The sequence below is a fragment of the Arvicola amphibius genome, chromosome 6 (assembly GCF_903992535.2).
Source record: "Arvicola amphibius chromosome 6, mArvAmp1.2, whole genome shotgun sequence".
Taxonomy (NCBI): Eukaryota; Metazoa; Chordata; class Mammalia; order Rodentia; family Cricetidae; genus Arvicola; species Arvicola amphibius.
Window position 1 is genome coordinate 22,263,118 of NC_052052.2, and position 11,630 is coordinate 22,274,747.

General features: G+C 53.8%; 1 protein-coding gene across 1 annotated transcript; it reads left to right on the forward strand.

Annotated features, from left to right (window-relative positions):
- Positions 1 to 956: 956 nt before the first annotated feature.
- Hcrtr1 (hypocretin receptor 1) lies at positions 957 to 7,528 on the forward strand. Its single transcript, XM_038335054.1, has 7 exons — positions 957 to 1,155; positions 1,304 to 1,482; positions 2,500 to 2,743; positions 3,008 to 3,123; positions 4,601 to 4,827; positions 5,810 to 5,931; positions 7,365 to 7,528. The coding sequence occupies exons 1-7, from the start codon at positions 957 to 959 to the stop codon at positions 7,526 to 7,528; spliced, it is 1,251 nt and encodes a 416-aa protein (XP_038190982.1).
- The last annotated feature ends 4,102 nt before the right edge of the window (positions 7,529 to 11,630 follow it).

Sequence of the window (11,630 nt, forward strand, 5' to 3'; positions counted from 1 at the left end):
CGGGGGGCATCCCGACCCCGGGGACTCGGAGACCTAGGAAAGGGGTCCTGAGAATTCCGTTTCTGAGCGGAGGACTATTTCATTTATTTCATTTCTCATTTCTCCCAAGGAGTGGTCAGTCCCTTCCCACACTCTTCTCTCTCTCTCTCTCTCTCTCTCTCTCTCTCTCTCTCTCTCTCTCTCTCTCTCTCTCTCTCTCTCTCTCTCCTCTCTCCCCTCTCCCTCCCCCCCCTCCCCCCCCCCCCCCCCCCCCCCCCCCCCTCCCCCCCTCCCCCCCTCTCTCTCCCCACCCCCCCGTGAGTGTGTGTGTGTGTGTGTGTGTGTATCTCAGGTCTAGTGGGCAGAACCTAGATCTTCAGTATCTCCCTCAATCCTTTCCCTGACCCCTAACCAAGGCTTGAGAGAATATTTGCTATTGGGAATGGCTGCCTTTCCTAAATCTGAGCAGGCTGGAGGACGCAGGTGACCTTGAGCAAGGGGCTCAACCTTTCAGCTTCCCGTCTCCTCATCCACACACAGGGCTCACTAATAATGATCCCGGACACTGACTGGGAGGCCGGCTTCTGGGTGAAGTAGTTCCTAAGCATTAGAGCTCAATTTCCTCATCGTGGCCTGGGAGGTAGGTATCTTTATTATTCCGTTGGATGGGGAAACTGAGGCTGAATGAGGGAGGTAAGATGATTTTCTCCACCATTCCCAACTCACGACTAAGATTAGAGAGGGAAGGTAGGCAAAGTCCCTAATGTCCTCTCCTTCCCTCCACACTCCCTTCTTTTTTTCTGTTTTCCATTTCTCGTTCTCCCCAAGCCTTCTCTTCTTCATGAAGTTTGGGCTGGAACCCCAAAGACTTGGGTGCATAATCAGGGCCCCTGAAGGGAGTGGGCTGAAGGCTTGTGGGAGTTCCTCTTCTTCCACAGAGCCCAGCACCCTCCTCAGCTGAAGTGGCTCCAGAGCTCATGGAACCGTCGGCCACTCCCGGGGCCCAGCCCGGAGTCCCCACTGGCAGCAGGGAACCCTTCCACCTCCCTCCAGACTACGAGGATGAGTTCCTCCGCTACCTGTGGCGCGATTATCTCTACCCGAAGCAGTATGAGTGGGTTCTCATCGCGGCCTACGTGGCTGTGTTCCTCATAGCCTTGGTGGGCAACACACTGGGTAGGTGTCTGTCTTCTGAGGCCTAGAGGGAGTCCTGCCCGGCTTTGCCTTCATACCCCTTCCTGCTGGTGAGGGGGTATGGGGGCTTGGTATCCCAGCAGAGCCTGGATAGTCATGGCTGATTTAACTCACCCCATGCTCTCTGCAGTCTGCCTGGCTGTGTGGCGGAACCACCACATGAGGACAGTCACCAACTACTTCATTGTCAACCTGTCGCTGGCGGATGTGCTGGTGACTGCCATCTGCCTGCCTGCCAGCCTGTTAGTGGACATCACTGAATCGTGGCTCTTCGGCCATGCCTTGTGCAAGGTCATTCCCTACCTACAGGTTAGTTCGCCCACACCCCCCAGTAACCTCTACCACACCTGCCTAACACCTACGGCCTTGGCGGGTCCCAGTGACCTACGGTTCACCTTTCAGGTAAGTCACAGTGGCTCAGGACTTTTGCAGGGTCTCCCAGACCACCAGGCTGGACACTCAGGAACACAGACCCTCACAGACTCACACAGACATCCCCTCCTGGTGACAGCTACAAACTTGGCCATGTGTGCACACACAGTTACCTCCAGGTACATGGGCACATATCGAGAAGAGACAGGAACCCACAGTGACAGTCCCAAATGCTCACTGGGTCTGCTCCCTGACCCAGTGGAGACCAACTGAGAGAGAGTCAGAGAGAATTGTTTCTTCTCTCCTTTCTAGCTTGCTTCACCAATCCTTGACACCAGGATGTCTGACGGTAATCAGTAGCCAGAAGGAAGGCTGGCCCGAGGCCACTATGGCCTCTCAGTAGCCCTCAGACTTCTTCCTGCACCCTGGGAAACTGGGACACTCTGGACGCAATGCCTGCCTATGCTGCTTGCATGGCAGACTCCTCTTTGCCTCTCCCAGCAACAGAGGGAAGGGATGACCTCCAGGGTGGCAGAAATGCCGCTCGGATTTCTCACTGGTTTGAGGCTTTCTGCTCAATGGACGCAGTCTGTTGGCTGAAGTAGGAGGGACTCGCGTGTCTCATTTCCTCATCTGTAACATGCACCTACCTCAGCTTAAGGCAGGGAGAAGAATGTCCAGCACACAGAGTAACATGGTTCACAGTAGAATAGTGCCTAGTGCGTGTCAGGTCTCCAACTGGACATTCTCCATACATGATTTCATTTATTCATACCAGAATCCTGCCAGATAGATTCCTTATTCCCATTCTGCAGTTAAGGCTCAGAGAGGGTGAGTGATGAGCCCAAATTCACACAGTCAGAGAGAGGCGGAGTCAGAATTTGCTGCCCTGGTAGCTCTGGGCTGTGGAACTGCTCCCCGCCACACCTCTGATGTTGTGTCCTCGTGGGGCAGGCTGTGTCTGTGTCGGTGGCAGTGCTGACTCTCAGCTTCATCGCCCTGGACCGCTGGTATGCCATCTGCCACCCGTTGATGTTCAAGAGTACAGCTCGCCGGGCCCGGGGCTCCATTCTGGGCATCTGGGCTGTGTCGCTGGCTGTCATGGTGCCCCAGGCTGCTGTCATGGAGTGCAGCAGTGTGCTGCCCGAGCTAGCCAACCGCACCCGGCTCTTCTCTGTCTGTGATGAACACTGGGCAGGTAATGGTGGACACCCCTGGGGTGCGTACCCCTAGGACAGGGGACTTTCAGGGTGGGTATCCCCGGGGTGGGTATCACCTCTAGTGTGGGCATCTGCTAGGGGTCCCTCCACGATGATACCACTAGACTAGGCAATTCCCTGCCATGTGCCTATGCAAAATTCAGTTGTCCTCGGGTCCTTGCTTGTTGGGGCAAGGTGGCATTGCTGAGGCAGACTGGCACTCCCAGGATAGACCTGACCCTTGCATCTCATGACCCCTACAGATGAACTTTACCCCAAGATCTACCACAGCTGCTTCTTCATTGTTACCTACCTGGCCCCACTGGGCCTCATGGCCATGGCCTACTTCCAGATCTTTCGCAAGCTCTGGGGCCGCCAGGTAAGGCGTCACTGTGTGGGCTGCAAAGGGTGCAGCTGTTACTCTAAGGGGGTAGATGGTCCCTGACATTAGAATATGCCATCCATGCTGTGACTACAGAAAGGCCAGACCCAGGGACATGGGGAGACGAAGGCCCCAAAGTGACTTGCAGCCTCTTTTAATTAATTAATTATTTTTGGGACTGGAGACCGGGCCCTTGCATATGCTGGGCAAGTGTTCTACCACTGAAGACTATCCCCAGATCTTTTTCTTCCTATCCCCTGTGCTCTTCTTCCATTTTTAAACGTTGAGGCAGGGTCTTGCTAAGTTGACCTGACTACCCTGAACTTGGAATTCTCCTGCCTCAGCCTCCTGAGTAGCTAGGATGAGAGACAGCTTTAACCACCATATCATATTCCCCCTGCCCCAAACATGTGAGAAAACACCCAGAGGAGCAACACAATGTCCCCCAAAGCGTTCAGCTGGTGAGTGGAAAGGCGGGAGTTGGAACCCGAATCTGAGGCTGCAGTGCTCAGCTTCATCGCAGGAGGTTAACCATTGCAGCTCCAAATGTTCACCCAGCTGGGTTTCAGGTTAAGTGTCCTACAGCTAGCTAAGGAAGAGGCACTCGTGCCCACTTCAGAGTGTGGGCAACTGACTACCAAGGCCAGCGAGGCTAGCATTCCAGGCATGAATTTCCCCTCATGACATGGACCCACAGCGGGTTTCCTGGGGCTGTGTTCATGGGAAGATGGGTGCTAAGAGCCATTTGCACAAATGGCAGTAAGTCCTGGGTCAGTATCTAGACAAGTGAGAGGATGTGGGTCACAAGGCTGACTGGTCCCGATGACACCAACATTCTGGGATGTCACGTACATTCCACACAGTGCTAACCCACCCCTAGGCCATGCAGGGCTATGGGTTGGGTGAAACCTAGGATCTGCCTTGCAGGGATGCCCAGTTAGAGCCTTTCCTGGTTGGTCTACATTAAGGGAACAAAGGTTTAGCGAAGTCATACAGCTCGTGCATGTGTGAGCAGTCGCTAAACTCTATGTTCTTGTCTTCTGGCTCCATGTCTTTTGGTTGTGGGGCAATTGTGATGTCCCGCGGTGGGAGGGGCTTCCAGCATGCGTTTGCTCCAGGAGTCCAGAGCTACTCAGGCTTCTGAGCATCCACCTAGGTGGAGAGCTCTGCCCTGACTTGGTCAAGGCCATCCCTGAGGCCCTGCTGACTCCCAGGCCTCCCTCACAGTGCGACATGGACATCTTTTCATGACTCAGCTCTTCACCCCATCCCCAAAGGTGGAGCTACAGACCTAAGGAAGATGGGAGAGCAGTTAGGAAGGGGTTCACACCCCACAGTGTGGCAATTTCTTTGCACGTTCCTACCTTGCCCACCAGACTCAGAATGTCCCCAGACAAAGGGAATGACTGTTTCTGAAGGAATAGCATCCACTGCTGTCGTGTGTGTGTGTGTGTGTGTGTGTGTGTGTGTGTAGATCCCTGGAACCACATCGGCCTTGGTGCGGAACTGGAAGCGGCCCTCAGAGCAACTGGAAGCTCAGCACCAGGGACTGTGCACAGAGCCCCAACCCCGGGCCCGAGCCTTCCTGGCTGAGGTGAAGCAGATGCGAGCTCGGAGAAAGACAGCTAAGATGCTAATGGTGGTTCTGCTGGTCTTTGCACTCTGCTATCTGCCCATCAGTGTCCTCAATGTTCTGAAGAGGTGAGAACACGGGGAAGCCATGTGGGGAGGGGAGGGGCTTCGGGGTCTGAAGAAGACTCTCCCGTTCACTCCACTCCGCTCCACCCTGGGCCAGGTGGTTGCTCTGCCACATTCATCTCCTCTAAGGTCACATGGGGATATCAGGCCTCCCTCCAAGGGCAATTGGGAAGACCCATTCCTCCACGCCCTTGGGTCTCAAGTTCTAGGGTGACTGGCTACAAATGACAGACAAAAATCTCTGTCTTCATAGAGGCTGCACTCCAGTGAGAGAGAAGGAAAAATCAGTGTGTATCAGGCAGTGAGGACTATGAAGAAAAATGAAATTCCAGAGAGGGCAGAGTGTGATGGGGGAGGGGTTGTCTCAGATACATTGTTGTTGCTATTTAAGGCTTCTCTGAGAAGCTGGGAGGTGCGTGTCTGTACTCTCAGCACCCAACAGGCCAAGGTTAGAGGATCATGAGTTCAAAGCCAGCCTAAGTTAGGGCCCCGAGAAGAGACTTGGCAGACATGAAGGAGCGAGCATCATGGGATGGGAGAATACCAGCTAGGCAGAGGGATACAAGGACACAGACGATAAGGGGTCAGGAGTCATCAGTGGAAGGTCATGGAGCAGTGGACAACAACCAGCCTGGTTTCGGCTATGTCCTGACTGGTGGGATCCGGGGCATGTACTTCTCTGTTTATTTAACTGGAAACAATGGGTGCTGTCCATGACGTCCTATTTCTGTTGGGATGGATGAGAAGGTAAATGGGGTGGCTCCAAGTGATCAGAAAGGTAGAGATTGAGCAAATCATATTCATCCCTGTCCCATTCTGGCCAGAATCCATGCTCAGATACCCAAAGTTGGTACCCAAATTTGTGGTCAAGATCTCAAAACAAGTGTTGCAAATGGGGACCCTTATACTTTCTAGCTAGAGTTCTGTGGGCACTCTCCCCCTGCCCACCTGCGGTACTTCTCTCCATCTTTCCCACTGGCATTAGAGTGTTTGGGATGTTCCACCAAGCCAGCGACCGGGAAGCTGTCTATGCCTGCTTTACCTTCTCCCACTGGCTGGTGTATGCCAACAGTGCCGCCAACCCCATCATCTACAACTTCCTCAGTGGTAAGTGGACCATGCATGCAGTGGCTCAGGGTGGCCATGGTCCCTTGGTCCATCTCAGGCTGGTAAGAGAGGATGTACCTGCTCGCTTGCTCTCTCTGGGAATCCTCCATTCATAGGGGAAACTCGAGTACACTGCCCTTGCTAGGGGCCCTAATCTAATAGCATCCAGAATAGAGTCTGACCAACCAGCAGACCTAAGAGGAAGGGCAGGACCTGGGCCTCCATCCCCCATCCAGGCAGCATGTGCAGTAAGACTTCCTATTAGTTCTTTTCGGGCTGGTGCAGACAGAGCAATCTCTGTTTCTCGAGGGAGCCAGGCCCGAGAAGAGGACCCTGGAGGCTCTGACTGAGGGTGACTATATAATCTAGCTGAGGGATGAGGGACAGTCAGCCACAGAAATACAGGGTAGGGTGGCCATCTTGCCTACCCCTGGATTCATAAGCCTCAAGGCAAATCTCTCACCTGGGAGTCTGGGCCCCCTGGCCCCATTCCCGCCACACTGTCCTACCCTCCCGCTCACATCCTCTGCCTCCCAGGCTCTTTCAAAAACAGTTAAGATGTTTGAGAAGGGGCAGAGGTCCCTAGTGTTACTCAACCAAGTCTTCCTAGCTGTTTCCAAGCCCAGAGGACAGGACAGGAGAGCGGAGCACTACAGAGGAAGAACCAGGCAGCCATCTGGGTGCACACGGCTTGCCTGGCCTGTGTTTGCTGAGTATCTGCTGTGTGCTCTTCCATGAGCTGGATACTAAAGAATGGCAGACTGAGGACATGATTGGGGAGGGTTCAGTTTCTGCCCCCCAACACATATACATACACACACGAGCTAAATGCAGTGCTGTGCAGCCCCTCTTCTCCCACTCTGCCTTCCCCTTTAAGAGATGGCTTGGGGTTAGACCCCCACGTTCAATTTCCAGCTGAGTGGACTTGGGCAAATCATATCCTTCTGCACATCTGTGATGTGAGACACAGCCTCGGGGGTGTGGGGGATGCTTTGGGGGATGAGGCCTGAGGTACTGGCCTAGCCCCTGATGCAGTGTGACTGCCACCAGCAAGGGCTGCGTTAGACAGAGCTGGGGAGGTTAGCCACAGCATGAACCCTGAGTGACACACACACACACACACACACACACACACACACACACACACACACAGCATGGAGGGCAGAGGTGACCTGAGGCCCCTGAGCCAGACACCACGTCTTGAGTCAGGCTCTCAGCCAGAGTGCAGTCAAGGAATCAAGACAATTGCATTTTGCTCCAGGAACCCACTGGGGCCTCTCATCCTCTCAGGCTGGCAGGGCTGAGGTGGCCTTGGGCTCTCCATCCCAGATGCCCCTCCCTCTCTGCCCCACCCCACAGCTTTGACTGAGCTCAGAATCCCTTCCTGCTGCATTTTGCCCCCTTATGGCTGTGTCTTTTGTCTCCCAACCAAGGCAAATTTCGGGAGCAGTTTAAGGCCGCCTTCGCCTGCTGCCTGCCTGGGCTGGGTCCCCGCTCCTCTGCCAGACACAAGTCCGTGTCCTTGCAGAGCCGATGTTCTGTCTCCAAAGTCTCTGAGCATGTCGTGCTGACCAGCGTCACCACAGTGCTGTCCTAAGTGGGGCCTGGCCCAGGGCCCCTAGGAGGCACAGCCCGATCCTGATCCTTTGCCTGGGATTCGCCCCGGCACTCACGAAAAGACTGCTGTTGCTTGGTGAGAGGCTGAGACTCCAGCCCTGGCTTTTTGCCTGGGTGACTCAGCCAGAGTTATTCCCTCTCTGAGGTTGTGTCCCCTAAGCAGGGCTGATAGGAGACTTAAGCACACTCAAGAAAGCAGAGAGCGTTGTATGTAAATCATTTCATACTGTAGACACGGTTACTGTCGTACCTGCCTCGTGTGGCTGTACCCTACAGTGTCACCCCACCCTTTCAGAGCTTGGTTTTCCTCCCAAAGACCCACTCAATTACAGGTCTTCCCTGGCTGGCCTCTGTTCCAAAGGTCCCCACAGGCATAGTCACCTGGCCTGGAGGCCACCGAAACCCTGGTCACACATGGCCAGCTGCTCTGATGTCCCTGTGAACTAATTCGGGTCCAGCCCTTCTCAGTGGGCTCTGAAGCACAGCCCACCCTCTCCAGGTGTGGACTGCACGCACCACAGGCTGGATCTCATTGGCATTGTGGAGTGTGGCCATTCAGCATGGAGGCCAACAGCCCGAAGCAATTGTAATTAAAAGCCTGGCACTGACTGGTTGCTTTCCTTGTCATTACACAAAGTCTGTGCTGCTCAGGTTAGTAGTGGAAGGTAGGGCAGCCGGTGTGGGTGGCAGGGGGCAGGGGTGCCAAGAGGAAAAGGCTCTGGAATGCTCTTATCTACACGACCCCGCCCCGACCCCAGATGACCTGACGGCAGGCCGAGCTGCCTCTGGCAGTGCCCAGCCTCCGATGCCAAGGACTTAGATCCCTGACACACTTTCTGCTCCCTGCCCGATGACCTCTGGACTGGAAGGTAAGGAGGCAGGTGGGCAGACAGCGGGGTTGACAGATTTACTGTTCCTAACCTTCTTGGAAATCAGGGCTTCGTTTACTTTCTATGAACTCCCAGAAAACAAAGGGGAAGCCACGAATTTGGCCAGCCATGCTCTGGCTGTGACCGAGCTGATTATATGGTTGCCAAAAAGGCCCCAACACCTGTTGCCAGAGCAGAGTAAGAGCACATTCTGGAGTTCCACTCTGCGACAAGGAGCGGGGACATCTGGCTGAGGCCGTTGAGGGTGAGCACAGCAGCAGATGCTCACAGGGAGTGGGGCAGAGCTTTGGGGCCCAGCCCAGGAGCACCGAGACATCTCGGCTCCCTGTAAGGCACAGTATTCTGTCCAGATCGGGTCTAGGTGCTGGACCGTTTCCTGCTCTACAGACCCATCAGTGCAGTGGCCATAGCTGACCAGCAGAGTGGGCAGTCCTAACCACTGTGTGCTCCCATTGGCCTTGGGATGCAAATCGAGTGTGAGGGCTGGATGCTCCAGGACTTAAGCTCTTAGCACCCCCTCCCAAGGTAAGGTAGATTGTGGTTGACACCATTGTAAAGATGGGCTTGGGGGCTAGAGGTATAGCTGGGTGGTAGGGTACTTGTCTAATATGTGAGGCCCTTGGTTCCATCCCCAGAACCACATAAAAAAAGACAAAGATGACTTCCAGTGGACACATAGCTCAGCAAGAGCAAAGGCGATGGTTGGCAGCTTCCTGCACAATGCTACCTTACTCCGCTGGTGGACGTCAGCCAGCACCAGGGTGGGCCTTCTGCCTGGGGAGCTGATGCATTCAAGCACTCTGGGGAGGATTCAAGCACTCTGGGGAGGTAGCCAAGATGCCCAGGGGAGAAATGCTCAGTGAGGGGCATCTGATGAGCCCAGGACTACCTGATCGATGAGGGAACTTGGACTGGGGTTGGGCTGGAAAGATGGGGTGATAGGCTCCACTGTCCAGGAAACTAGCATGCAGGAAGTGGGGGGGCTGAGCTCTGGCCGGCCCAAGAGTAAAAACTATGGCCAGTGGATGGTGTTTCCAAAGCGGTCGGTTACAACACCGACCGGAAGACAAAGCTGCCAGTCAAAAGAGAAGCAACCTAGAAAGTCTCCGTCCCCCTCCTCTTTTTTTGGTTACTGGAGGTTGGAGATAGAGGCTGGACTCTCTGGGGTCCCCTAAGAGGACTCCAGAGATGGGTGGGGCTGGCTGTTAGGATCTGGACTCTTGATTCTAGGGCTGTGGAGCCACAACGGCCTGGAGGAGCCGAACTGGCTGAACCCGACAGGCTTGCTGGCCTCTGTGACCTGGAAAAAGCCACAGCCGCTCTCCACCCCCACTCTGCAGGGAGGACAGCCCCGCTGAAGGCCTCAGAGCCTCGGCGCTCTTGTCTTCATCTCCCAAAGCCAGAGGATAATCACACCATCATCTGTGATAAGGCCCCCTAGCAAACTAGAATGTCTGGTATCTTCAGCTTTTGATTGAAATTCTGTCAGCTCATTACAGACACAGTGCAGCCTGGGTATCACGCTGATCTAGAAATGCAACTGGCAGGTACTGGTGTCTGTGCTTAATAAAAGTAGGAGGAGAGTTATGGCTTCATAAATGGAGTTTGTCTGAGAGATAAAACTCAGGCCTAAGATAATGAGAAGAGCACGCTGTGAGAAGGGGGGTGGCAGCTGCCAGCCCAGAATGGCAACCCTAAACCTAAGAAACAGCTTTTTGGGCAGATCCCTGACACAGAGGAACCTGGCAGGGCCCCAACTTCACCCTGGCAAATCAGATGATCTCTAGGTCCACCAAGGCCCTAGCACTGCTGCTCTTGCCTGACTTCTAAGCAGTGGATGTGTTCATACTAGGATGGATGAATGGATGAATGAATGGATGGATGAATGGATGAATGAATGGTGAGCACTGACACGCGCAAGAGGAGTCGTGGTGGGAAGCATGGGACTGTAGAGTCTTTTATTGAAACTCACAGTTTTCTGGACTTTTGGCCCCAAATGGGAAAAAAAAGCAAATTATAAACATTGGCAGTAAGATGTGACAATTGTCCCTGGAACTGAAGCTGAGTGGAACATGGCAGGTCAGTGAGGGGCCCAAGTTTTGGAGGGCAGGAACCTCATCAGATATGGCTGAAATGGCAGATCCTCCAAGCCTCTAGAGCAGGCAAAGTTGTGGCGGCCGCACTTACATTCGCCATTACAAGATGGCGCCGAGGGCTAAAGTAAACAAGTATGTGGCGCGAACTTTTCGCGCCACATCTGCCTGGCAACAGGTTTCCACCAATCCTTTTCTGCCACGTCACCTAATCAGTAGACACGCCCCGTCCTCCTCTATATAAGCCGCCACCCAGCCCGGCTCGGAGCCCCCTGCTTCCAGCTCTCCCTCAACCAAGCAGCGCTTCATTAAAGTGTGATCAGAGAAGAATCCTGTGTCGGTGGTGATCTTTCCCTGCTGGTCAGGGTTCGCTCGCCGCAGCTGGTGCCGAAACCCGGGAACTTCGGCGGACACACACAGGGGGCCGAAAAGGATTCAGAACTCTACACACGAAGCGGTCGGCGCCGGTAAGTATCCTTAGGTATGCTTCTTGGAGGAATTAGTCCTTTGTGGTTTGCACTAGCAGTGGTTGTTTTTGCTGTAGTGGTTTATGCCTTTTGCATTTTTATCCGTTGTCATAGACCAGGAGAGGAGTGTCTCTGCTGCAACATCTAAAGCGAAAGTAAGTCCGTGGCAGATAAGGCGATTTTTCTGCCCTTTTGTAAGCCTCTTGTAGAAAAGTAAGCAAAGATGGGAAACGATCAGTCTGTCTCCAGTGTATGCGATTTTGTAGATCCCATACAGCGGTTACTACAGGAGAGAGGATTGAAAATCTCGAAATCCACCATAAAGGTGATTGTCGGGGATATTGATCGCATGGCGCCGTGGTTTGCGGTGTCTGGGGATCTAAATCTGCATTGCTGGAGAAAGCTAGGCAAAGATTTGGAGGCAGCAAAGGAACAGGGGCAATTAAAGAAGGGGACTTATCCTTTTTGGAGATTAGTACACTCCTGTTTGAAAGACGGAAAAAATGTAGAGGAGTTAAGAGAAGGAAGGAAAATGTTGGCAAGACACCAGGACAGCCTTTCAGAAGCAGGTTCAAAGACAGAGGAGGATACAGAAGAAAAGTGCACGGTAATAAGGAACAAAAAAGGAGAAA

Excerpts from the sequence above, each read along its gene's own strand:
- Hcrtr1 (XM_038335054.1), top strand. The coding sequence starts at position 957 with ATGGAACCGTCGGCCACTCCCGGGGCCCAGCCCGGAGTCCCCACTGGC. Across the intron at positions 3,124-4,600 it reads GCAAGCTCTGGGGCCGCCAG|ATCCCTGGAACCACATCGGC; the intron begins GTAAGGCGTCAC and ends GTGTGTGTGTAG. Across the intron at positions 5,932-7,364 it reads CATCTACAACTTCCTCAGTG|GCAAATTTCGGGAGCAGTTT; the intron begins GTAAGTGGACCA and ends CTCCCAACCAAG.